The sequence below is a fragment of the Chrysemys picta genome, chromosome 10 (assembly GCF_011386835.1).
Source record: "Chrysemys picta bellii isolate R12L10 chromosome 10, ASM1138683v2, whole genome shotgun sequence".
Taxonomy (NCBI): Eukaryota; Metazoa; Chordata; order Testudines; family Emydidae; genus Chrysemys; species Chrysemys picta.
The window spans coordinates 58,064,487-58,091,793 of record NC_088800.1 but is presented as its reverse complement, the minus strand read 5'-3'; the positions used below and the strand labels follow the sequence as shown (position 1 = coordinate 58,091,793).

The following is a 27,307-nucleotide window of genomic DNA, read 5'->3' as shown; positions in this document are numbered from 1 at the left end:
GGCTCAGGGCAGGGAGTTGGGGGTGCAGGAGGGGTTCAGGGTGTGAGCTCCAGCCTGGTGCCACTTACCTAGAGGGGCTCCGGGGTGGCAGCGGCGCTCACTGGGGCCAGGGCAGGCTCCCTGCCTGCCTGGCCCCGGCTCCGAGCTGCTCCGTTCCAGAAAGCAGCTGGAACCGTGTCCCTGCAGCCCGGGGGGAGGGACACAGGTTCAGGCTTCCCTGCTTGTGCAGCTCTTGTGGCTCCTCTAGGTACCTCCCACGAAGCTCCCATTGGCCGCGGTTCCCTGTTTCCGGCCAATGGGTGCTGTGGGGGGAGGTGGTGCCTGGAAGGAGGCAATGCCGGAGCCCTCTGCCTCCTTCCCCCCCCCCCCCCCCCGAAGGGGCGTGCTGCTGGCTGCTTCAGAGAGCAGCGGGGCGCTTGCAGCATCAGGAGGCAATCCCAGGGGTAGGCAGAGGGGCGGGGAGCTTGGTGGGCCACACACAAGAGCCCCGGGGCCGCGTGTTTGAGACCCCTGCTCTATGTGATGGGCTGTCAGTCCCTGCATGGCCTGGTGCACATACATCCCTGTAGCCTGCCTCCTCTCCGAGACCCCCACCACTTCACCACCATTCAGTCTCAGGCCCCGCCCCTCCCAGGCTGGCGCATCTGCACATACATTGTGATGTCACGCCAGGCCTTATGGTGTCAGCCCCAATCCCGTGCGTCTTTGCCCCCAGCTCTGGGGGGGACGGAGATTATTCCAGCCACGCACCAGCAACCTATGACGCGTTGCTAGGCAGAGTAGAGGCCGAGCCGTGGTGGGAGGGGTCGGCGTTGGGCGGGGCCTGGGTGAGAACAGTAACCAATCCCAAAGCTGGTGTTGGCGGTGCGTAGCCAATCAGGAGTGAGTGGGGCGGGCACGAAGCGGAGCCGGCAGCCTCGGGCTGTGCTGAGGAGGCGGTGGAGAGCTGAGGGATGGCGGCCGCGATGGCGAGCGCGGCGGAGCGGGCAGTGCTGGTGAGTCCGGGACCTTCCTTCCTCTGCCGCTAGGCAGCCCCGAGCGAGGGGTCACCCTGCTAAGGGCCTGGGCCCGCCCCCCCCGGGGGTTGGGTCCAGCCCCTGCGGCAGCGCCCGCTGCCGCCCCCACCCCCGAGGCTCTCTCTGGGGGTGGGGGCCCTATGCCCATCCCCCCGCTCTGGGACCCTTTCCCCAGGTGTCCCGGAGAGAGGCGCTGCTCGACAGGGGGGACGGCGAAGGGCTGCCGGGGCTGGAGGCACTGCCCGGGGCCTGCCTGCCCTGGGGCCGTTCTTCCCTGCCGGGCAGTGCCCCCAGCACGGCACCCCGCCCCCTCCGCCATCGCAGACACCATTACCCAGGACAGTTTGGAGAAGGAGCATCTCGCCTGGATAGTGGCTGCCCCTGCACTGGCCAGGTTAAGCATAGAACTGGTCAAGAGGTCATCTAGTCCAGTCCCCTGCACTCAAGGCAGGACTACCTATTATCTAGACCATCCCTGACAGGTGGTTGTCCAACCCACTCTTAAAAATCCCCGATGATGGAGATTCCACAACCTCCCTAGGCAATTTATTCCAGTGCTTAACCACCCTGACAGGAATCAGAGGGGTAGCTGTGTTAGTCTGGATCTGTAAGAAGCTTTCGTGGGTGAATCTGACGAAGTGGGTATTCACCCACAAAAGCTTATGCTCAAGACGTCTGTTAGTCTATAAGGTACCACAGGACTCTTTGTCGCTTCTGACAGGAAGTTTTTCCTAATGTCCAACCTAAACCTCCCTTGCTGCAATTTAAGCCCATTGCTTCTTGTCCTATCCTCAGCGGTTAAGAAGAACAATTTCTCTCCCTCCTCTTTGTAACAACCTTTTATGTATTTGAAAACTATGTCCCCTCTCAGTCTTCTCTTCTCCAGCCTAAACAAACCCAATTTTTTTAATCTTCCCTCATAGGTCATGTTTTCTAGACCTTTTATCATTTTTGTTGCTCTTCTCTGGACTTTCGCCAATTTGTCCACATCTTTCCTGAAATGTGGTGCCCAGAACTGGACACAATATTCCAGTTGAGGCCTAATCAGCGCGGAGTAGAGCGGAAGGATTACTTCTCATGTCTTGCTTACAATACTCCTGCTAATACGTCCCAACATGATGTTTGCTTTTTTTGCAACTGCGTTACACTGTTGACTCATATTTAGCATGTGATCCACTATGACCCCAGCTCCCTTTCCACAGTACTCCTTCCTAGGCAGTTATTTCCTATTTTGTATGTGTGCAACTGATTGTTCCTTCCTAAGTGCAGTACTTTGTGTTTGTCCTTGCTGAATTTCATTCTATTTACTTCAGACAATTTCTCCAGTTTGTCCAGATCATTTTCAATTTTAATCCTATCCTCCAAAGCACTTTCAACCCCTCCCAGCTTGGTATCATCCACAAACTTTATAAGTGTACGCTCTATGCCATTATCTAAATCATTGATGAAGATATTGAACAGAACCGATCCCTGCGGGACCCCACTTGTTATGCCCTTCCAGCATGACTGTGAACCACTGATAACTACTCTCTGGGAACGATTTTTCAACCAGATAGGTACCCACCTTATAGTAGCTCCATCTAGGTTGTATTAATGGGGTTCATGGCACGGGGTCATTGCTGACTGTGAACTAAGCAGGGAAGCTGAAGTTTGCCTAGCAGCCAACAGGCATTTCCCATCCCTGACCTCTTCTTTCAGGGCATGCTTTCCTTGGGCCTCCCTTAAATATTGCTTGCAGGGCACTGCCCACTTGTTGTCCAGTGTATTAGTCTCTTGTTCTTAGTACTGAAAGCCTTCATTGATATAGGATCAGTGCCCCTTAGGACCTGTCTGCTGCTGTCCTGTGAAGACGATTAAGATCAGCATATTGGAGCTACTGGTCCTTCCCCAAGATAGGATCTTGAGGATGGGAAGTGGAGCCTTATCAGCCTTTCAGCCCTGGAATGTCCTTACTCACTAGTACATCCTCTGTAAACCAAGGTTCATGACTCTGTAGCATTTTACTCATGTTTTTGGTTCAGGATTGTAACTTGCTGGCTGGAGGAAATTTTACAGATGCCGTCGCTGATAATTTTTATCTATTTCTAAAGTACCCAAGAGGCCTTTGGCCTTGGATGGCTGAAATTAAACATCAGTACTAAAGGACATTTTTATGACCAAGATGTGCATGGATTTGTCCATCAAGAACTTAATTAACAAATGTGCCTGAAATTATGTTCTAATTGAGACCCTATTGTAATCAATAGGTGGGTGGAATAGCAGTTAAAATAATCCTAGCCTAAAGGCATGTCTACATTCTAGACTTAAGTCGACCTATGTTAGGTCAACTTACAGACACTGCAGTAGTTACTGCTGATGTCCACACTGCCCTCCTTCTGTCAGTGGCGCATGTCCTCGCCAGGAGCGCTGTCACCCACTGAAGAGGGCGGGGAGGAGAGGGGGGCTGAGAGCCAGGGCTCTCAGCTCCCACACAGCTCCCTTGCAAAAGCCTGTAGCCACCTGGGCTTCTTGCCTCCCTGTTCCGCACCCGGATTCGGGCCAGGGCTGGGGACACAGAGGGGGGGTCAAGCACCCACCGGTGCCATTAGAAGTCGGTGCCTATGCGCATGCGAGCCGTGGGTTGAGAACCGCTGCTATAGTGTGTACACTGACATAATTAGGTCAATGTAAGCTGCCTTAAATTGACCTAACTGTGTAGGGTAGATCAGGCCTATGTAACAAAATAACCAACCAACCAAGACCTGCAGGAATATAAACATACCCCACCCTCTCTGAGAATCCCAGCCATCCCAAGCCACTCAGCTTTTCTTCTCTGATCAGGCTTGTTTGATTTATACTCCCTTCTGTCAATCCCCAATCATAATTCTTCATATTAATTTTGATTAGGGCTGTGAATCAGGTTCTGCAGGAGTCACAGGAAACCCCCAAATAGTAACACTTGGGTTGTATCAAACAAAGCCAGAGAACTCTGGCTGTTTTTTTGTGTGTCTTATTTCTTATGGTCTCATGTGACATGTATGAAGTTATAATATCTGAGATCTGATGTCCAGGAATTCAAGGAAGACAAGAATTTATGTGGGTGCCATAAGTAGCTCCCCAGAGGTATTTGAAAAGCTCAAGAAAAAAACCAAGATAAATACTAGAGTCTGTGCACATCCTGGTCTTTTTCTCCCACCTCCTCCTGTCTGTGCATTCTCCTTAATAAAGGGATGTACCATCATGGAAACAGAAACAGGTTAATTATTAAAATCTCTGTGCTTTCTGAGTTAAAATGGCCTTGGACAGGGGGATGTGTTTATGATGTGGTTTTATCTGTTTTAGAAAAAGGTCCAGGGTACCCTAGGAAACTGAGCAAAACAAACTGCTGCTGTGTAAGTCACCTTGGATGTGTCAGTCTGTGACATTGCAGGTGCCATATGCCACTTGGTGTAAATTCATGCGTGGATGAGTAAATTGCCCCAAATTCTACATATTGAGATTTGAGACTTCTAAACCAAAGGTGCCTATTCTGAGCTGTAGACTTTTAACAAGTTCATAGAAGTATTCTAAACACAGTTAGGCTGGAACTGTTTTAAGTGACAAAATAACCAACCAACCAACCCCTGTGTGAATATAAATATGCCTCACCCTCTCCAAGAATCCCAACCATTCCAAGTCTCTCAGCTGTTCTCAAACATCTGCAAAAACATAGCATGCCCCGAAGATCGATACACTGACTGATCAACAAAGGATGAGAACCAAGTCAGTCTGTGTGTGCCCTGAAATGGAAGAAGTTTTTAAGCTTAAAAGTGGTTTATACAGTTGATATGGTGTTCGTCTTCTTCGAATGACTGCACATGTGCATTCTACTCTAGATGTGCATACGCCCTGCGCACAGTCACCAGAAATTTTCCCCTCAGTGGTACCAGTCATGGTGGCTCAAGCACCCTTTGCTCTGCACACTGTTTGCGCCAGTATAAAGTGCCCAGCCAACCCTGTGTCCTCTCAATTCCTTCTTACTGCCTGTGACAGTCACTGGAACTGCTCTCCTTGCATTCACAAGTTCTCCCAGTGGACTTTCTCTTTTTATGTACATAGTTAGTTTTTGTAAATGAGTTATCATGATTATTGGAGTTTTCATCTGATCCCCAGTACCAAGGGAGGCCTTCGTCACCGGGCTTCAAGCCCTGCGTCTCCTGCAACAAGGCTATGCCCTTGAGCAATTGGCATTCAAACTACTTGAAGTGCCTGAGGGATGCTCATACTGGGGGACTGTTGCTAGATCTGCAAGGACTCGGACGGAGAAGGATTGTGAGGCCAGGCGGAAGATCCTGCTCACGGAGATGGCACTGAGACCTTCATCTGAACCAGGCTGAATGTCTCAGCATCAGTAAGGAGTGCTCCTCCTACTTTACCAGAGTCCCGGCACCAATCACCATCTCCAGAGCCCAGAAAAAGACATAAGAAACAGCGTGCCAAAAGGGGGCATCCCCAGCACCGAAGGCTGCCAGGCTTGGGAATCAGTAGAGTGCGATCTAAACCAAAGCACTCCTCTACCTCAGATCCATAGAAGCTGGCACCGTTGATTCTGGCATCTACGTAGGCACCGTCAAGTCTGATACCAGAAGAGCTTCTATATTGGTGGCACTGTGCAGTACCAATACTATTTTTGTACCTACCACACCGGAAGCATTTGTAGCTGCCAGGGACCTTCTCTCACTGTCGGTACCAGTATTGTCAGCAGTACAAGAGTTGGTGTTATTGGTACTGGTGGACAGGAGTGAACCAGCTGGGTCATTTCAATGTGAAGGGCACAGTACCATCAGAAGGGAAACCTGCAATGCTTGCCTCAGTGTGGACCTCTCTACCCCGTCACTGATCTCTGACACGGTTGGGAACAGCACCTCTGCAGTCACTAGAAAGAGACTCGTCCTCTTCAGAATCGGAGATCGGGTCTTACTCTTTCCATCCTTGAAGCCATTCTTGCTACTCCTCTAGGCATTTCCACCCTTCCATGGATCCGGGCACAGGAGTACCATTGAGTGGTTGGCCAGGAGGTCACTGGGGACCTACACCAGTCCAGTGACCCTTTTGGAACCTGTGGGGGTTTCCCCCAGTTTTCAGGGCATATTCCAAGTGCTCCTATTCAGTGGCCTCTGAAAGATGGGCGGCACCGCCCTACTGGGTACCAAGCCCAGTATCAAACTCAAAGAGCTAGTTCAGTGGGATCCTGCTGATGCAGAAAGGGAAGAAGAGCACTCACAGCCAGTGCTGGCTTCCACTCCTGATAAAACAATCTCAGGAAGGGACATGTTGTCTCCCCCAGATGATTATAAGGCTCACCAAGAGTTGTTAAAGATGGTGGCCTTGAATCTGAGCGTACAAATGGAAGTAGTGAAAGAGTCCTCCCACAGCCTGGTTGACATTTTAGCTACTGCGGGCCCTTCTAAAATAGTTCTGCCTCTCAATGAGGCCATTATGGACCAGTTAAGGCTCTGTGGCAGACCCCCGCATCCCTTCCTGCCTCCTTCAAAAAGGGCTGAAAGAAAATATTATGTTCCCGCCCAAGGTTATGAGTTTCTTTAAACCTATCCTCCCAGAATCCCTGGGGGTATCTGCTGCCAGTAAGAGAGAGAGACAGGATCAATTCAGGACTCAAAGAAATTAGACCTGTTCAGTAGGAGAGTTTATTCTGCGAGGGAGGTTACAACTCAGAATTGCAAACCAGCAGGTGCTGCTGGACAGGTCTGATTTTAACATGTGGGATTCCCACAAGAGGCTAGGCAAGAGTTCTCTTTGCTAGTGGATGAGGGAAAAATCGGTGGCAAGGGCCTCTTTACAGGCTGCTCTGGATTCGACTGACTCAGCTGCCAGGTCCATGGCTTTGGCAGTTGCCATGCCCAAGAGTTCATGGTTCCAGTCCTCTGATCTCCCAAAGGAGGTCCAACAGACTGTTCAGGATGTACCGTTTCAAGGAGCCTTGCTCTTTTTGTGACTCGTTCTGTTGTTCCGAACTCTGTTCCCAATGAGGTCATAGTCCAGGTTCCATCACAGACACCTTCCTGCTACCTTGGACGGGACAGCTTTATTATACTTTTCCCCCAATCCCACTCTTATACAGAGTGCTGCTAAAGATCAAGATAAAGACCAGGTCCAAGTTATTCTGATAGCCCCAGCATGGACCTGCCAACACTGGTTCTCCACTCTGCTAGACCTCTCAATGGCGACTCCAGTCCCACTCCCATTGTACCTGGACCTGATCTCTCAGGACCATGGTTGGCTGCTCCACCCAAACCTGAGTTCCCTTCATTTAACGCCCTGGAAGCTCGCTGGCTAAATCCCAGAGAGCAGGCTGCTCAGAGCAAGATTGCCAGGTCCTTCTAGATAATAGAGAGCCCTCCATCAGGACTACTTACCTCTCAAAATGGAAGCTGTTCTAAGTCTGGGCATCCCAATCTGGAGTCTCACCAATGCGTTCATCCATCCAAAACATTATCGCACCTGAAACAGTAAGGCTTAGCAATTTCTTCTGTCAAAGTTCACTTGGCAGCAATATTAACTTTCCTCCGGAGGGTGGATAACCAGTCTGCTTTTCAAATGACATGTCAGTCACATTCCTCAAAGGCCTCAAGTAAGGGAGTCCGTTCCCCCTTGGGACCTGATCCTGGTCTTGTCAGAACTTATGGGACCACTGTTTGAGCCTTTAGCAACATGCTCTTTTATTATACATCTTCTGAGAGGTGGTTTTCTTAATTGCCATCACTTAGGCCCAAAGAGTCTCTGAACTCCATGTCCTCACATCAGAGCCACTGTATGTGGTCTTCTTTAAAGGTCAGGTGTATTTACAGCCTCACCCCAGTTTCCTCCTGAAAGTGGTTTCACAATTTCATAGCAATCAGGCAATTTACTTACCTGTCTTTTACCTGAAACCTCATGCAAATAAGAGTGAACGATGTCTTCACTCACTGGAGGTTAGATGGGCTCTAGCTTTCTACATAGAAAGAACTAAACCATTCTGGTGTTCCACCCAACTAAACCTTCCATGGCTGTACCGGACAGGATGGACGGTCTCAAGGCTGCCATCCTCTAGGCTTTGGGGAAAGTCCTTCATGTTGCAGTGAATCTCTTTGCCTACTCTCCCCCCAAATGGAACCTCTTAACACCCCAGAAATGACTGTTCTTAAGAGCTGAAAAGTTTTTCTTTTAAACATTTAATGTGTTCAGTGGTTTTGTAAAAACCCTTTCTAAGGAGATGTACTCAGGGAGGGATTGTTTGATTCTCTGGATTGGATCCATATCATGTTTGACTTGCTGCAAGCTACCTCATTCTAGCAAACTCCCAAACCTGATTCCACCAAAAAATCAAACCTCTCATTGTTTCCCGCTATAACATATCTCAAGTTTTTGTTGGCACTTAGTGGTTAACAGATATTTTATGAAATGGAATCTTATCCAGATGTGCACACGATAGGCACATCTGGCAGGTTAACGAGTGTTATAACCAACATCTTTGTCCTAGCCCTCATTCAAAAGGTGTTTGCCAGTAGGACATTTCCATCTCCTGTGAAAAGAGCTAGGCGGAAATCCACCGATTTGCTAACACTTCTCCTAGTACATATTGGTAGGAATGGTATAGTAGTTAGGCCACTGGACTAGACTGGGATTTGAGAGACCGGATTCAGTTCCTGACTCCCAGCCGCAGACTGCCTGTGACACCTTGGGCAAGACACTTATTTACCATGTGCCTCTGTTCCCATCTGAAAAATGGGGATTGCCCTTCCCTACTTCGCTGTGGTGAAAGTAATCCTTCCTCCAATGCGCACACACCTACTACCTTTGTTGGTCTTTTGACCAAGAGTGTATTTATACTAATACTTCAGGTTTGCAGCTTCATATTCAGGATCTGGTTTGCACAGGCTTTCTCCATAGTAGACAACTGGTTGAGGTCAGCTGAGAAGTTGTCCCATCAGAGCTGAACTTGTTTATTACTGAATTTGTGCAAACAGTCCAGTCCCCTCAGCTGAATTTATTTCAGGTTCTTTCCTAATTAAACTGCTGCTGTTTGGTAAACCACATGGATGAGAGCAGTATAAGAACCAGGGCCACCTACCACCATTATTATTCATATAATGCTCTAAATAAATAAACACTTGATCAGTGGAGTCAAGGCAAGATATTTTGAAAGGGTATATAGGCAGCATGGAGAGGTAGAGAAAATAGCCCTTTGAACAATTCAGTCAAAAACTGCCTACCTTTCCTCTTGTTACATTTCCACCTGCACATACCAGTAAACTTGTTCTCCATGGTTTATGTGCTTCTGTGTCTCAGAAAGAAATTAAGATCAAGCATCCTGTGAAAGCCCCAAAAGACTCTCATAAATGATTCCTGTTTTGTCTTTCCATGGCTGTAGGAAGAAGAGTTTAAATGGCTTTTGCAAGAGGAGGTTCATGGTGTCCTGAGACAGCTGCAGGATATTCTGAAGGTAACGAGCCAGTTCCAGCCATGCATAGGGAATTTTCAGTTGCTTTTTTCTGGTTGCTGTTTTGTTCTATGTGAACACAATGCTGGGGTGGCAGCCCTGGAGAGCAAAGATCTCTCTTTATCCCCAAAGAAAATATATTAAAAACAATTTTAAAAACCCTACACGCATACTAATAAGCTAACCAGAGGACTCCCCCAACCCTAACATGAGGTCTGGCAGGAGCAGCCCTTTAAAACCCCACTCAAGGGGTTTCCTTGTGGTTTCAAGTTCATTGCAGCTTCAGCTCAGAACAAGACCACAGTCTTATGGGCCCCAGTCCTTCCAACCCTTCCCTAAGGATTGGGTCCCTTCTTGGACGAAGGGACTTGTCTGTTTACTTAATCAGGAAGAAGGCCCTGAGCTAAAACGAGGCTGTTTATCCAAAAATCCTTTCTTGGTCTGGTGGGCCCTGGAGAATCCAGTTTGAACGAGCATATTTGCACCTCTCCAGTAGTGGCTTTACATTAGTATCCCTCTCCTCCTAGAGGAGTTGCATACAATGCCACAATAACACCTACACAATTGCATTTTTAATACAATGGACCCCAAAGGATTAAACCTAATTCATTACGGTTTAACTTAATTCAGTAAAGTTAATCTTAATCGCATAAAGTTTGTCCAGGATATTGCAGTATTTTGTCAGTCAGTCACAGTGTGAACTCCCTTTGCTGTTGTGCAGGAGGCTTCTCACAGGTTTGCTTTGCCTGTTGGTGGCACAGAAGGACCAGTCAAACAGGAGAACTTCATGCTGGGCACTTCAAGGTAAGTGTTTGTTCTCCATGTACACGTTTGGTCTTGGGTTCCTCCTTGCGTAGGAAAGGAAGGGGAAGGATGTGGAGGATTGAGGCAATTCACTCCCATTTTACACAGATTCTCCTGTTGTTGCTATTTCCCATTTAACATCTGGAGACACTAGAACACTTTTTCATAGTTGAGCACATCCACCTTCTAGTGACCCAGGTGCCTGGCTTGCAGAAGCTGATTTACTTTGCTGCACAATTATACCTCCTTTCCTATAACATCTGTGACAGTTTGGTGTTATTTGTCTCTTCTCGCCTGCTGCTCTCCTAGCTTACTTTAATCATTTGCATGTCACATCTTCCTTCCTCCCTCCCCCATTTCATCTGCTTTGTTACATAACATGGAGATCTGAATGCAGTGGCATTTAGAAAAGCAGCAGTTCAAGGCTAAGAGAAGAGCCCCTATTGGACAGCTGTAGCTGGGAGCTACCCACCCTGTGTTCTGTAAAGTACCTGTTGTACTGTATTACTCCCACAGCTGAGTGGTTGGGTCGATAGCTGAATATCTGCTTCTAAATAGATGTTGAAATATTCAGCCATAATTTCATTATTTGAGCCTTTATTGCTGCAGATTTCCAGCTCTTCAAAAAAGAGACTGTCGCTCTGAGGAAAGCCTGATGATATTTTGCTGTTTGTGTTGTAAAAGGCAGTTATCCAATGCTCATTTAATCATTGTTTAATAACCTTCTAAAGAATGAACACTTGGCTTTCCCATCTGTTTTGCTTTCTTGCCATTTTATCAAACATTAATTGTAGTTGCCTGCTAAAATATACATACCTGTCCTTGTTTACTCTATTTATATGCATTAGCATCTTTGGTAATGTCCATACAGGATGGGAAGTTCATTTCTTTGATCCCATAAGAATAGAGCACTCAAAAAAAAATCACTCTTTTGTTAAATAAAATTAGATATTTCCCATCAGATGAAAGTACTTTTTAAATGCATCACATTTTAGGCTTTGCCAATTTCCTATTTGATTCTTTAGTGGAATCACCAGGTGGGTTTTTTTGGCCATATTCTGATTCATTTCATCACTGCAGAATAGTTAGATCAGTTCTCACCATGTTCAAAGTGTGAATAATGAGGAGACCCTGTCTAGTGCTTATAGCTGCAGACCTGGACTCAAGGAATCTGAAGTCTGTTCTTGGCTCTGCTGCTGACTCTGTGTGTGGCCTTGGGCAATTCCCTTAGCCTATGTGTCTTAGTCTTCCCAAATGTAAAATAGGAATAACATTTACCGACCTCACAAAGCAGTGAAAGATCTGGATGAAAGGCGCTATATAAGAGCGGTTACTACTAAACTGCATCTGTAATAGTCATCATTTCTGAGCCTCCAGTCCAGCAGTACTTCTGTAGAGTTACACAGTAGACAGTGAAATAAGCTTCCACAAAAGTTCTCAAAACAGCTGTGGAGCAAGGGATTCTGGTATCCAAAGGGGAAAATCTGTGGGTGTTTATAGTGTGTGCAGAGATTGTCTCTGTCCATTCCTCCAGATGTTTCTCTCTTCTGTCAACTATCATTTCAATCTACTTTGGGTTGAACTGCAACAGGTTTGTCTCCATCCGGAGACGGGTCTCTCTCAGATGCTGGGAGGTCAGTGAGATCATGGTGTCTGTGTTAAATGAAATGGGCTCATAAAATGAAGTCCTTAAAGCCCAGATACTTTAGTCTTCTGTCATTGTTTCATGTAAACATGTAACAGGATTGGTGAGAAAGTGGGACCTTTGCAGAAGGTGACCAGTTACCCAGCACTACTCTTCAACTTCCTCTGTGGCATAAACAGAAAGCATACACAATGTCAGATTATAACCTTGTTTGTGATTTGCATCCCTGCTGTTAGTGCCAGAACTCTAATGTTTAAACAAAAGGTGTTAATGTTTAAATGGTGAACAGTGTGTGGATTGTTAATACAGGGAGGAAACTAGCTGAGGATGGGACTTTTAGTGCTCTAAGCAGGTCAGTTACACAAGAGAGCAACTCTCAAGCAATATTATAGTTGCTGGCAGGAGGCTTGATCTAAGAGTAGGTGGTGAGAATGCATCTCCCTAGCTGAGCTGTCCACAGGACATACTCGGACCAGCACTGGAGAGCTCCTGTGTGCCCACCTGGGAGTGGGGAAGGTCCTTGCTGCCCTTTGCTGGGTTGCATTTTGGTTGGTAAGGGTGGAGGCTGGTCACCTGTTCTTGCTGGGGGTGAGGCTGGCTGCCTCCTGTGACTCTCACTGTTTGGAACTGTTTTGTCATTCCAGCGCAGACCAGGTGAAAGGAGTGTTGATGCTGCAGGGAGATGCTCTATGCCAAGCTGTGAGTACCAATCCACACCAATCACTTTGTGCTAGCCCTGGGGTGAGCAAGTGGTGAATACCTTTTTTCTTCTCTTTTCTGATCAGCAGTGAAGCATACTCCATGTCTTTCTTCCCCTGCTAGACCTTGTTCCGTCAGATGTCAACAAGTGGGAAGATGTGTCAAGCTCATTGGCACTGGAGCTGCCCTCTATGGTGATTGGCTGGTTGCTGTCTAGTGATGCCACCTCGGTACCACAGTGATTGCATCTTGCCATTGCTTTGGTTGATTTTACAGTAGGCTCTGGTACCAGTCAAATGCTGCCAGGCAACTGGATGAAGATGCAGCCAACTCTGTGGCTAAACAAGGCAGTTTTTGCATAGTTGACACACTGCTGAGACATGATGCTAGGGGTTGAAATCTGTATCTAGGAAAATCTGAGTGCAGGGATGAGGAGGAGAAAGATTTTGTCCTTACACATGTGCTATTCTACTGGGGTGTGTTCTCTCCCAGTTAGGGAGTGGCACCTTGGTTAGCTGCAGTCCAGTCTTAATATGCATGATGTATAGTCTTAGATCTGTTTTAACTCAGCCTTCCAAAACTGCCACTCACTCACCTGGGACAGTTCATTATTTATGATGACCGAGTGAAATATCATTAGTGTTTGCAATATTATAATCTCGGCGGTAGGTATTGCAATAGACCCTTCTTAGTTGATGGGCTTCTCACCTATGTTGCCCCTTATTTCTATCATCAGAGTTCCCTCAACACCTCCTAAAATGAACTGGCAGTCTCCTCTCTGGGCCCAATTCAGTAACGACGTTGTCATTTACGCCTTGCGTCTCCCTCTCATAGAAATAAGGCGAAAAACTGGCTGAACCGGTACTGCTCAAAATGCCCCCACTCAGCAGTCAGTATCAATGGATCTGTTGGAGATGAGATACATGGCTTTGAAGGGGTATGAGCAGCACCTTTTGCTCAGGGGGAGCCCTGCTCTGAGTTTTGTGGGGGAGCTCCTCTCATCTCTGCCTTTCTCTCTCTCTCTTTTAAAGGATATTAATTTGAAAATGCCCAGAAATAACCAGCTCCTGCACTTCACGTTCCGCGAAGACAAGCAATGGAAATTGCAGCAGGTATGGTTATCAGGAGTCTTCCTGGTGTTGAGCTTGTGCCCTCCCTGCAGTCTGCATAGGCCCTTTCCTTCAAAGAGGAAAGGGCTGGTCTTCATTGTGGTTCTCCAGACACCAGTACCCACCTTCCTTTCTTTATGGATTGGAGCGTGATAGAGGAGGGGGCAGAGGTGTGAACTAGTTGGGATTAGGGCTTTAGAAGAAAAAGGAGTGGGTGCTACTAGTTCCTGAGACATCAGTGAGCTAAAAGCTCTCTGGGTTGGGGTGCTGAGCCTGTGAAAGGAGTGCTCAGAGCACCCGGGCTGTAGCTGTCTCTCTCAATGCCTGTTGAATCTTGGCTGGCTGAACAGAGAACAGTTCATCCAGCTCTGAGCTGGCTCACAATTCTGCTCTTATTCCCCGTATGAAATCACGTCTTCTCCCTTCACCTCACTAACAGCATATGACAGTGCCTCAGACTCTAGCTATAACTGGATTCTTAAGTCGGAATAAAACCAGATAACACCATTGAATCCAAATGGGAAGAATTCTGAATCTCTTCTTCAGGCTGGTATTGCTTGCTATTTCTATTGCTGGAATAGATCTGGCTTCTGGAAATCTAGTGCCCAGTCTCATGGAACTAAAGTTTCCCACCATTGCTCTGAAGTTTAAAAACTGACTCTGGGGTTCTATGCTATGTAGGTCCTTATACAATGTCTTGGATTTTTTTTTTATAAGCATATTTGGACTTCAGTGGTTTGTTTGACACATCAATCTACAGCAGATTGAGAGCTCTAATTTACTGGCATTTTAAACATGTTAGCTATTCTGTGGTAGGTGAATCAAGCCCTGGGTTGATCTGGGCTTTGATCATTGAAGCTTATGGCTATGTTGAGTTGTTTGTGCTTTGCAGACAAGGAAGCCTTTGTGATGCAGTCAGCAGTGCTGCCTATATATAAGTGACTCTTTTGTATTGCTGCTCTATTGATATTCTTCCACCGTCTCTTAAGCACAGCTCCTGCCTCGATTTACTCTGGAAGGACTTGGTCTCTTAATGTTATTTAGACGAAGAATATGAGAGCCTAAAGGAGGCAGAATAATAGTATTTCATGAGATTATGGGGAGACCCTTGTCCTATTTCTCTCAGAACAAGCCTCCGATAGTGAAATATCCTGAGTTTCTTCCATGAGAGAGTGGGCCTTGCCAACTGGAGGAAGCGCTGTGAAAATTGTGATGGCGTGTGTCACTCCAGAGCCTACTGGCATAAGCTGCTCCCAAGTCTGTTGTTCTGGAATATTCCTGGAGGAGGGGGATCTGGAAAGTAGTGTCCTGTGATGCCATGTCACAAGTGCCAGCAGTATCTAAGCTGCCAGCTGTGTGCACCATAATGGTGGTTTTGCACTGGACATGTTTCCTCCATCTGGAGACGCCCTCCTCTGAGTAACAAGACCCCTACTGAGACTTCTGAGCTGTGTGCTCTGGGGAAGCAAGTGCAAGTCATACAAGAGCTTTTCTCGTAAATCTGTCCAGAGCCTGCACTAGGTAAGGTTCAGTATAGCACTCAGGAGGATTGTGCCAAGATTTGGGGGAGAAAGGAAGCTTCAGACTACAAGCTTCCCGTGAACAAAGTCCAAAGCTGTGTGTCTATCTGTTTCACTGTTACATTTGCAACTGGCATCTAGAACTTGTCTGAAAACACTAGCGAAACATGCCCTTCACAGCGTCCTGCTCTAAACTCGATCAAGTGCCTTTCTGTACACACCAACTGCCTCTTATCCTAACTTGTGCCTGCCTTTTCTGTGTTCATCCTCCCTGTTCATTAATGCCTTCCTCTGTTCCAGCTCCCACACCAGCCTCTGGTGCTGAATGTCTGAGTCTCACCCCCACTTGGAGTTGCTCCTCTGCTCTTCTCCTCCTGCCAGTGAACCCTTTTTTTACGTTGTTTTTCCTCACTCGTGTTATGGGCAGCTCTGGCAGGATTGCTCTGTTAATGGACCATATGCTGCAGGATTCACAGGGGTTCATGCTAGATGTGCCTCAGGTCTATTCTATCAAAGGTTGCTCAAGAGGCAAGCCCCAGTGATGTGTTCCCCTGCACCCAAATGCTACAGCAGCTACTCTAGGGTGTTGGTAATTCGCTGTTCCAATGCACCTTAAAGTTAGAAATCAATGCGTTCTGTTCTCTCAGAGTATTCAGATGTTGTATTGGTTTTAGCTCTCTGGCAATGATTCTTAAGAGCAGCCACTGTAATCCAATCACAGCTGAAGAAGTTGGAGACGGGGCAAAGACAGTAACCAGAATGTGCTCTGAATGCCCTGTATCCTAGACAGTGGGAATGCCTAGCTGGATAGCAATGTATCACTTTTGTTTCTGGCCCTGATTGCTCATGAGATCTGACTACCTGACATCACTACTCCTTGAAACCAGCAGTGCTAGTTTGATGGTCTAGGACATAAAATAGCAGGCCCCAGACTTCAGACCATTGTTTCTTAAAATGGTAGACCAATAATTTTATGATCTGAATGGCAGAGGTAACAGCTTTCTTTAGTTGTGAGTGCCGAGTGCCCAGGAGAAAATGCCTTCAGTATTATGGGATGATCAACATTTCCTTTTCTGTCTGTGCAGTGGTACAGGATGGATCCTGGGAGACAGCAGTGGGATAGTCTACCTTTTAGCATTACTTCAGAGGGAGCTGATTTGACAGGGCTGCATTTTGTACCTTTGCAGATCCAGGATGCTAGAAACCACGTTAACCAAGCAATTTACCTGCTCACGAACCGAGATGTAAACTACCAGTTCAAAACAGGCTCTGAGGTCCTCAAGGTGAGCAGAATGCTCTCTGGGAGGTGGGATAAGAGGGCAGACTCTCCAGTTCCACATTTCTCCCCTCTTTTTAATGCAGCTGCGCTGTGTTGGGTTTTTTGTACTGAGTTGAAATCCCTGCAGAGGCTGGTCACACAAGGTAGTGCAGGGACTCAAACCCAGGTCCCAGGCTAGAGTCCTAGCCACTGGACTGGGTGGCTGTAACTTCTCAGCACATCAAGTGTGAGAAAGAGCCTGTTCTGTTTTTACTTGGCCACCAACCCTTTTTCTCCCCCTGGGGAGAAGATGAGTCGTAGTTCAGAGTGCCTTAACATTCTTGTAGTCATGAGCACTGTAGCAGATGAACACAGCTCCCCCAGAATGCTGGGTTGGGTATTCTTCCCAAAATAGGGACTATATCTGAGGAAATTCACCTTCAAGATGCAATATTCCTGCCAGGTGAAAAAGCCACCACTGTCACAGAGTCAGAGGAAAGAGCTTGCTCCACAAATACTCAAGAGTGTGCATAACTTTATTCACGTGAGTAGTTTCATTGACATCCATGTGATGATTCACATGACTAAAGTTCTGCACATGCAGGATTGGAGCTCATCATAGCAATTCGGCAACATTTTTCTCTTCTTTTGTATGTAAAGCTTCTAGAAGAGCTTTTAGTGTCTTTAGATCCCTCTATGACTGTCAGCACTTAAAATCTTTAAATTGTTTTCTCTGCTGTTTCTTACATAAGGCACCACGGGCATTTTTTTTTTTTTTTTTTTAGCTGGAGTTGGAGGTGACTTACCCTGAAGAGGGGTAAAGTGGGGTGGAGGAGAATGTGGGCTGACACTTCTGTAAACATTCTTGTCCTTTTTTATGTAAGGCTCCATGACAGTAGTACATTTTTGCCAGCAAAATTACACTTATAAACAGCAATTTTCTTTCCTAGTAAGTCTCTGAATTCCCGCTTCTCTTTTCTTAAAGCAATACAGTCTCTCTCCCAGCTCAGCTTGAGCAGGTTCATTTTGTTTCTAACCCTGTTGCCAAGGAGGGTGTAAATTTTGTGTGAAGATTTCACAGTGGGATCATGTAGGTCGGGAGGGTGGGGGGAGACAACCTGGGAGGGAGGTGACTCGGATGCAAATACCTTCTGGTGTTTAGAAGAAATTGCAGAGCAAATTATGATGCTTGGTCTCATTGTAAGGATGCCGGGAGAGGTCTGTGGTATGCGTTGACTCTCTTTAAAGCAAGCTACTTGGTTAGGATTCAGAGCAACAGAATATCCAGGAGCTCCAAGCTCTTCCAATGGCAGATCCTGTAGAAAAGCAGAGGCTCTTATATGAAACGTCCGCACTTTCTGATCTGGAAGCTTGTCCCAGTGACAGTAAATTGTTGACCGAGCATTGGAGTGATGCCAGTTAGGCTGATGTGGTTTTGTTGGGAACATTGCAGGGAGATGCAATTGACAGAATGTGCCTCCCCGTGGGTAACCTGAAGAGGCCTTTGCTCTCTAGGGGCCTGAGCGAGAGCTGCTTGCTTCTGTTTGAGCCTCGGGCGGGAGCGTGTGTGTAGAGTTGACGCCCTGCCATGAATCAGTGCAACTCCTTGATGCAGTTTCCCCGTAACAACTCATGCGTGTTACCCAGGCTCTTCAGCTCGCCCTCCAAAGCTGCATCATGGCCCTCAAACAGGAATGTGTTTTCTTTCCTAGCTGATGGATGCAGTGATGTTACAGCTGACACGAGCTCGGAACCGGCTCACTACTCCAGCCACCTTGACCCTACCAGAAATTGCCTCCAGCGGCCTGACGGTAACCTTATATCAGTCTTGGTCTATACTGCACACTCCCTCTCTTCACCCAGTAGTGAGGGCTATCATGTCCCTTCCTGATGGGGATGTGGTTTGCTGTATTCTAATCTACCCTTGTTGTACACAGTGTAAGAGAATCCCCCTTTTAGTCTTGTATAACTTCTGTTGTATGGAAGCAGATGTAGACCCTGTGCTCAGTATTGGTGGTTGGGCTACCTTTCTCTGCTGCAGGGAGCAGCAGACCTGGGCTTAAAGAGCCCACAGCCAGGAAGAAAGGGTTTTGGCTTTGTCAACTGGGCTTCTCCAGAGCAAAACTCTAAAGAGAGACAAACTATGGAGTCTAATTCTGATCTCCTCTGTTCCCTTACACACTTACACAGTGTTGGTGCAAGAGCTGTCTAGAAGTCAGGTGCAACAAGAGAAATAGCCATCATGTATGGTCAGGTCCCTATTACAGTCTCTCTATAAAACATAGCTTTTCTCTTTTGCCTAAAGCTGTTAACGTCTCTCTGCCTCTCTTTTTTTTTTTTTTTTTTTTTTTAATGGAAGAGACTCTATGGTAGTATTACCCTAGCTTTAGAAACAGAGGGTCCTGTCACTAATGCAGAAATCATTTTTATTTTCTCACAGAAAATGTTCACCCCTGCTCTGCCCTCGGACATCCTTGTGAATTTTTACATCAACCTAAATAAGCTGTGTTTGACTGTCTACCAGCTCCATGCACTGCAACCCAATTCCACCAAGGTAGTCTCCTTTCTTCACCTTTCCCAGTCAGGGGAGATATGGGCTAAAAAGAGGAGATCTCAGTTCCCTGGATGATGCTGACACCTTATGACGTGAGGTGGTGAGATCTCCAGAGCATGGGATGAGTGTGTTTAGTGTTAGGTACCTGGAATTAGGTCAGGATGCAGCCAGAACAACTGGTCCTCCTGGAAGATTTGGGCATGATGATTTAGCAGAGATGGAGCTATTTGAGTGAGCCTCAGAGGGAGTAATCACTAAATTTACCCACATGATATTTTATTTTAAAAATATGTTTGGGTCAGTTCCTTTATAGTGTTAAAGGGGCACAGTCAAGTTAATTGATGTTTTTCTAATAAAAATCCCTTATCTGTTTTGCAAATACATGTTAGATTATTTAAACCAAAGGAATTTTAAAGAGCTAATTTCATTTTCACGATGTTGCTTGACCACTTGCATGTCTCAGCTTGGATAGTGGAAATAAGGCTAGTCAGTTTCATTTGGTTTATAACCAGTTCCTAGTGAGTTTCACACTCAGGTTCTCAGTGGTGCTGTGTTTTGGGATACAAACCCTGCAGGGCGATGGATTTTGTTTTCAAAAAGTTTCTGGGACTATTCATAAGGTGCAGGAAGGGACCAGATGCTAGAGGCTCTTTGGCTCTGCCTTTTGCTCACTCTTAACTCCTATGCATACACCTGCCCATGTTTCTTGATATCAAACCACTGTCTCCCTGTATATAGCAGTAAATGTGAGTCTCAGCTGCATTTTGTCAGTACATCCTGACAAATCATTTGATTTTATTTTTTTCCTTATATCAGATTTTAAGTGACTTATTTCTCTCTTTCATCCTTTGTGTAGAACTTCAGACCTACTGGAGGGTCTATTCTGCATAACCCTGGAGCCATGTTGTAAGTACTGTCTTCCGAAGGGTTGTATAGCATGTGTGGGAGAGGGTGATATCTTACACTGACTCATGGCCAGAACACAGTCATTAGCATTAGCCCTGCTTATGAATAGCTTTGAACTTTTGGCCAAGGAGAGCATCTGTTAGGCCAGGTCTACACTACAGACTTACGTTGGTATAACAGCGTCACTCAGGGGTGTGGAAAATCCACACCCCTGAGAGACGTAGTTATGCCAACCTAACCCCAGGGGTAGCCAGCCTCTCAGGGAGGTGGAGTAACTTCACCAATGAGAGAAGCTGTCCTGTCGGTATAGGTAAAGTTTTCACTAAGGCCATGTCTACACTAGCACTTATGTCGGCAAAATGTTTGTTGCTAAGGGATGTGATCAAACATCCCCCGAGCGACATAAATTTTACCAACATAAGCGCTTGTGTGCACAGAGCTATGTCAGCAAGAGATGCTCTCCCATTTTATTAGTTTGATGGGAGAGCTCTCACCCTTCGGCCTAACATGGCTACATGACCGCTCTTCCAGCGACACAGCTGTAAGCTTAGGTAGGGCAGCTCCAGTGAGCCAGTGCTGGGGCTGTACCTGCTGAGCACTGGTGCAATAGCCAGATCTCTTTAATGACTCATTCCCTAGCCCAGACAAACATGGCTGTTCAAAATACAGTCCTCACTTAGAGAGGAAGGGGCTGGCAGGGAGCTCAGGCCTGGCACAAAAGAGAACATTAACCTCCCACCACTACAATCAGTGTTTCATTCCCTGTGCTGCTGCCCCTGCATGTGCCCTGGTTAGCCAATGCTTGACACTGCACCTTGTCTAAGCTGGGCTGAAACAGTTTCATATTCAGCATGTCTGGCAGGTGTCTGGTGTAACCATGTGCTTCTGACAGAAATCCTCATGGTTTCTTTCATGACAGGGGGAGGGAGTGGAAGAGTTCTAAGTGATTCATACTGATTCTCCGCACCTGGGGGTGGCAGCAGTATAACTGAAACTAAGCTATGAAATGGGTGGTGCAGTGAGCTAAATGCATTAGCCTCTCCATTTAGAAGCTTGGGTTCAACTTAATTTGACTACATGTAAAATGGAGTTAAATGTCTACTGGATGTGGCTGCCTACAGTGGATAGGTTTCACAGTGTGCCATCTCTATTGCTTAATCTAGGACTGGACTATTGGGGGAAGGTGCTTTGGCAGAACGGTGGAGAGGAAGCTGTATGGCATATGTCTGCTAACTAGCACACTGAGCCTCACTCTCATGAGCACTACACACCCCTATAATTTACAGTCCAATCCTGACTTAGCTAGTGTAGCTCCTGGATTCATCAGAGTCCACGGAGCCCTGTCTGTGAGCAGCTGTGGTGTGTTCTCTTTGCAGTGAGTGTGGCAGCCAAAGATATGAAGTCAGCCATGTCCATAAAGTGGAGTGTGTGGTACCTTGGCTAAATGACGCCCTTGTCTTCTTCACGGTCTCTCTGCAGCTGTGCCAGCAGCTGAAGGACAAGGTAGGGACATGGGCAGGAGTTCTGTTAGTAGGTTTCAAACCTGTTCAAATTAATTATCTAGGTGCTCTCGTGAGCTGGAATGGATTTGACCATGAGTGCTTGGCACAGAGATCAGTATGCAGTATGATGTAATTTGTTCTATGTATCGATGGCACAGGATGTTCAGGGAAATAATGAAAACTGTTGCTATGGAGCTGACAAATGGTAGGTGCTACACAGCAGGAGTCTAGTTAAAATTCTGAATAACTGGACGAGATTTAGTAACAGGGTGGTGTTAGCAGCTGCAGAGAGAACCCCTTGGAATCCAGCAGCCTGTTCACTTCGGAGGGGGTTTGCTAGGTAACAAGTGTCACTTATACTTGTAAAGAACCAGATTTGCTAATGAGGCAATTAGCTCACCAGCTGAATGCCAGGGAGAAGGCAAACAGTATAAAATGCTGGGCCGGGGAGCAGGAGTGGGGCTCCCTTTAACTGCTGCTATGTTTATCATAGAATATCAGGGTTGGAAGGGGCCTCAGGAGGTCATCTGCTCAAAGCAGGAGACCAATCCCCAAACTGATTTTTACCCCAGTTCCCTAAATGGCTCCCTCAAGGATTGAGCTCACAACCCTGGGTTTAGCAGGCTAATGCTCAAACCACTGAGCTATCCCTCCCTTGTACTTGCACAAGGGAGAAAACAATGATAAAGACACTTGGCGACGGTACCCTCGTGTGGACTGTGTATGCAGTGTAGCTCATCGGGCAGGTTTCCAGGAGCAGAAGGGGGAATTTGTTCATAAGGTCATATGAGGGACTAATTATGCTGTTTCAGAAATGTATGGCCATGGTCCTTAGCCCAGGAACACACATTGAGAAACTGAGATGAGGAGCTAGATGTTCAGAGCCGCTGAAGAGGCAGTGTGGTCAGACTAGGACTCAGGAGGATCTGAGATCTGTTCCCAGCTCTGCCACTTATCTGGTGTGTGACCTTGAGTGCGTCACCTCATCACGCTGCCTCACTTTCCCCATCTGTAAAATGGGGATAATATTTCCCATCCCTTGCAGGGTGCTTTAAGCTCCTTGGTTAAGTGCCATGTCAGTGCTTAGTGGTCTGGTGTGTATCTGCTATACATTATATGATGCCTGTAGCAGTGACACACTCTGTGTAAAACACTACGCACAACTATGGCTCCATAGACAAATGTAACTAATAATAATTGGCCCATTGTAACTGCTCTTGAACTTGGAACCAGGAACCACTACTTACATAGCCAGGGCTAGAACATTCTGGCAGGATCCGTATAAACCCATCAAGAACCAGTAGACTGTTGGTAGCACTGGTTCTGGATCACTGCTGAGACACACATTTGGTCCCTAGGATTCAAGCGAGGCCGGTTGCTCCTGGCCTGAGTTGTGTGTGCCCTGGAGGAGGTATGAGGGGAATGTCACTCTCCAGAAATCCCACTGCTGAAACAAGCTCTGCCCATCCCCATTGAGCTGGGAGCAGCCATTGTTCTGAGTTAAAGGGAGAGATGTAAAAGAAAATGGAAGGGGCTCCTGGGATTTGGGAGGGATGTGGCCAGAGAGAGATTGGAGAATTACTGACTCCAAGTGAGGGCCCAGATCTAAGAGAATCATGGCCTCCTTCTAGTTTCTCTCATCCCCAGAGCTGCTTCCGGGTCTGGCCTGTGAGGCGGGGTGGGGGAGGAAGCTGTCCCTTTAACAGAAAGAAGCAGTTTTAACATGAGACTGATATTTAACAAGGATCCAGGGAACCCAAGGGCCTACCTGTTTTATCCCTTGTTTTTCCAGATCTCTGTGTTTTCCAGCTACTGGAACTACAGGCCATACTAATCCTTCCAGAAGAGTTTGACTCTACGTGACCCCGAACACTACTGCCCTGCTCTCTTAGGCGGAAACCCCTGTGTACCAACCTGAGAGGAGTGCCATGTCGCACTGGCCTGTGTCCTGCCATACACCAGGATCAGTGCTTTCCAGAGACATCACCTGTAGGAGCTGCTTGTGCTTCAGACCTCAGAGTTCAACACCTGGCAGCACTGAGCAGGGCCCCTCGCAGTGCTGTGATGTGGACCGTGAGCTTGCTCATGTCTGCGTAGTCACATGTAGAATGTTACTTATTTGCACCTTGCAAGCCCATAATGAGTTATGTGGACCATGTCTGAGGGGCTGGGGTGAGGGGAAGACCATGAGCCAGTAAAGCTAATCTAATTTGCACATACCATCAGGATTGCTGAACCATGAGCAGGGCTGGGGAGGGACGGAGACAGACAAACACTAACTGGGGCAGGCTGAGTGCTTGTTAATGTGCAGCACATCATGGGTCAAAGAGATGCTGCCTCATGTAGTGACCTAGGATGGTCTAGCAGGGTTTTTGAGTGGCCCCAAGACTCATTCCTTCCTGTCCCAAACCCTCCCCAGCATCTGTCCAGATGTTTCTTGTAATTCATTTTGAGATGTTCTTATTTGCAGCTGTTATTTCCTTCTCCCTGGCACCAATGTGACTGCGTGTTACTCCTTGTTTCTGAGCCCCAGGTGAGCCAGTCATTTCTGTCTGTGTTAGAATGTAGCTTCTGTTCACCATTTGCACATAAACCTCTCTCTCCCTAGCACAGGAATGAGCGGAGCCTCTATCCGCCGTCTGTGCCAGGTCGTCTGTTGTACAGTCTCTATGGTCTACTACAGGGTGACACTAAACACAGATCTGCGGACACGACCATGTTGTTTCTGTGGCAGGATGGTTATTGTTACCTGCCTAACCTATTGATGCTATAGTATATGAATCATCCCCATAACCAGTAAATATTTGTGAAATAAAGTTCCTCAGACCAAGCGCTGTGCTGCGTGGCTGTTACAGGCATTGTTCAATGTTAGGACGTGCTGAGAATTATTAGTGTCACAAGTGATTTAATAACTCTGTAAGCCAGGATATCTCCTGGAGGTGCTTAGTGTGACTCAGCTAGAATAACCTGGATTGCTGCTCAGCGGGGACGGGTGGAGGGAGGACGACTGCAAAGTAACAGCTAAAGGGAGGGTTGAGCAGAGCAGAGCGGGATACATGGGGTGCAATGCAGGATGAAACGAGCCGGAATTGAGGTGGGGATAGACTTGGGCAGGTGCTAGAAGATCAGGATAAGGAAGGTAACCCTAGACCATGGCAAGAGTCTGGAAATAGTTGCAAGTCAAGTGCTGTAGTGCAGGGGCACTCAACCTCTTTCCCCCCCAGGACTAAAAGCCACCCAGTGCCACTCCGTAACCTACCTGCCTGGGACCATCATAAAGGGTTGGGGGGGGGGGGGCAGGGCAGGGCAGGGCAAAAATGCAGGACTAGTTTTGGATGCTGTGAGTGGATTGTACTGGGGTTAAGGGGTTGGTGCTGGGTGGGGGGTTGTGGTGGTGAGGATGGCTCACCAGTGCTCAGCTTCAGTAGACCCCTTCCCCAAGTTAAAGCAGCACTCTCTCTCCATATGCACTCACTGAGGGTTCCTCCCAGGTGGTCCAGCCTTAACTCAGAGTCAGGATGCAGGAGTTTTCCATCCTCTCATGTGCTAAGAATGGCTATGTAGCCTCTGTGCTTCCTTTCTCCTGCAACATCACACACTCCTGGGTTAAAGGTCTCTGGAGTTGGACACCAGCCGGAAATCCCCCGACACAATCCACATAAGGTGGGGACTCTTAACAGTGATTCTTCTTGGGGAAACTGAAACTGGCATCCAGGGTCTTCTGTTCTTGGGAGGGAGAAGCTGAAGTGTCTCTGTTTGCTGCTCTCCACCACTGCTGCTCTGCCTGTACTGTGGGGCTGGATTGGGAGCTCTGCAGATACCTCAATGGGATGCAGAGGCCTTCCATGCCATTCTCTTGTGACTCTCCCCAAAACCCAAAGCGGGACAGTAACAGCAACAGCCCCATAATTGCACAGCCTCCTTGTTTGAGGAATCAAAAGCTAGCTCTGTGCTTCCTCCACATCTAATGCATACATGCCTCAGGAGGAGTGAGGGATAGACAGTTGCTTTCTCCTTTGCCTGCAATGAGCATCATGTTGGGTAAATAAATACTGGTTTATTAGTGGGTGATGAAAGCCGTGGGGCTTCATTCTTTAGACTATGTGTGGGTGGAGGGGGAACAGTTCAGCAAAGATTTGCTAAGCATCCACACTGCCATAGAAGTGACAATACAATAGCAAACGCATTACAGGCTCCCATCAATAAATCTTTATGGTCAGCAGCGCTCTTGACTCTGGGCATGCATTACCAGAGCCCTGCATTTGTTACCAGCCTGCTGAGAATTAGACTATGCAGATGCATCAGTTCTCACATCTCCAAGGACAGTAAAGGATGTGTATAGTTAATGGAGTTGCCTCTCCATATTTGGAAGATCCCTGATCTTTAACTCTGTGTGGGTGGGTGACTCCTCTTTAGAGTCGAACTAATGCATGTAATCTAAGAGTGGTTGCCAAGTGCTGTCAAACCCAGTTGCCAGCTTGTCAGGGAAGTTTTGCCTGTATCCTGCAACCAAGGATGTGTTATTTCCTGTGGGTGGAAGTAGCGTCCTTCAGGTCTGGAGACATGGGCTAAGGGAAATAGCCATCCTGCCATTCCCTACTGACCATATGCGTATGTTAGGAGAACCTTTACGGAAAGCGGTAACAGGAGCTGTAGGCTGGCTCCTGGACTAGGATGGTCTGTAACATGGCTTGATCTATAGCACTGTGTAAATGGAGAGTGCTGAATAACGTGAGACTCTTCCCACTAAACCCTTGAGGGCCTCTAAAATTCTTTGGTTTGAGAGAGACGATAAATGTCTCACCAGCTGTCCACAGTGACGATAAATAGACCCAGTCTCCTAGCTCCTCATCTTCAGTTTAAGCTGGAAATGCAGATAAAAGCGTTACGTAGGGCCCAAGTGCCTACTAAATGCTGTTTCTGGGTTGGCATTCTGCGTGCCTGCTCAAAGCTGTTCACTTGTGATCCTGCACTCATATGTATAAACCCTCAGCAGTAGGAAATGCTGGAACCTTTCTGGCTGCTAGATCTCTCCCCTTCTTCGCTGCCACAAGTGCAAGGAGAACAGGTGTTCTGACTGCATGAATGCCTGGTGCTACGGAACTTCGGCTGTCTTGCTTTTGAGTTTCCTTTCAGGCAGAGTTAAATGTAAGTTGCCCTCCCCTATCTGTGTTTGCTCCTTTTGATTACCAAGTCCTGCAGGATGTTTTAGAACATCTTATAGCAGTGCTCCCACCCAGCACGCTCATTCTTTCCCTTAGTAGGGCACCTCCAGTTCTTCCTCATTGTGTGTGCAGGGAGGGGTAGAGGTCTCAGAACCACGGTGGGCTGCAGTTCTGGTTCACTGCTCCTAAATAACTCACAATATTATAATCCTAGCAGCCGGGTCCTTGCCGCATGGAAACTGGCAAGGTTACAGTCTCCATGGGCACTGAGCACTAGAACCCAAGCTGCTACCTTTCTAAATGACCTTGGGAAGGCTGCTGAGGCAGCCTTAACTGGTGAGGGAAGTTAAGGAGGAAGTTCCCAGCAGTGGCATCCTAGCTGGCACTAGAATCATGCACCAGTGACAGAGTTGGGCTGCCAGGAGCAGCGCCATGAATTGGTCCTAGAATGATGATCACCAAGCAGAGGAATGTGAAGCAGTGACAGGCGTTTATTTGATGTATCTATTGTGTGCATCTCAACCTCAGGAGTTAGTCCAGCATCACCCATAAAACAGGGACCGACTGCCAGCCAAATGAATACCCTGGGTCCCATGCTATATGTATACATCTGTACTTGCTCATATATAGTATCCAAGGGGTTTAATGTAAAAAAACGCCTGGCCAGCTGA

General features: G+C 47.2%; 1 protein-coding gene across 3 annotated transcripts; it reads left to right on the top strand.

Moving 5' to 3' along the window:
- The first annotated feature begins 306 nt into the window (after positions 1 to 306).
- On the top strand, positions 307 to 24,301 carry ROGDI (rogdi atypical leucine zipper). 3 transcript variants are annotated; one of them, XM_005295263.5, is made up of 11 exons: positions 307 to 995; positions 9,406 to 9,477; positions 10,196 to 10,278; positions 12,568 to 12,622; positions 13,654 to 13,734; positions 16,439 to 16,534; positions 18,222 to 18,320; positions 18,950 to 19,063; positions 19,920 to 19,969; positions 21,346 to 21,472; positions 23,264 to 24,301. In XM_005295263.5, the coding sequence occupies exons 1-11, from the start codon at positions 954 to 956 to the stop codon at positions 23,303 to 23,305; spliced, it is 861 nt and encodes a 286-aa protein (XP_005295320.1). In that variant the 5' UTR covers positions 307 to 953; the 3' UTR covers positions 23,306 to 24,301. The 3 variants fall into 3 exon arrangements, with proteins under 3 accessions (XP_005295320.1, XP_042717529.1, XP_042717530.1); XM_042861595.2 differs by lacking the exon at positions 16,439 to 16,534 and having other exon boundaries at positions 308 to 995; XM_042861596.2 differs by lacking the exon at positions 21,346 to 21,472 and having other exon boundaries at positions 308 to 995.
- Positions 24,302 to 27,307: the final 3,006 nt, after the last annotated feature.

Coding starts and splice junctions, on each gene's coding strand:
- ROGDI (XM_005295263.5), top strand. CDS start 954: ATGGCGGCCGCGATGGCGAGCGCGGCGGAGCGGGCAGTGCTG. Junction 9,478..10,195: donor AGCTGCAGGATATTCTGAAG/GTAACGAGCCAG, acceptor GCTGTTGTGCAG/GAGGCTTCTCACAGGTTTGC. Junction 21,473..23,263: donor GCCAGCAGCTGAAGGACAAG/GTAGGGACATGG, acceptor TTGTTTTTCCAG/ATCTCTGTGTTTTCCAGCTA.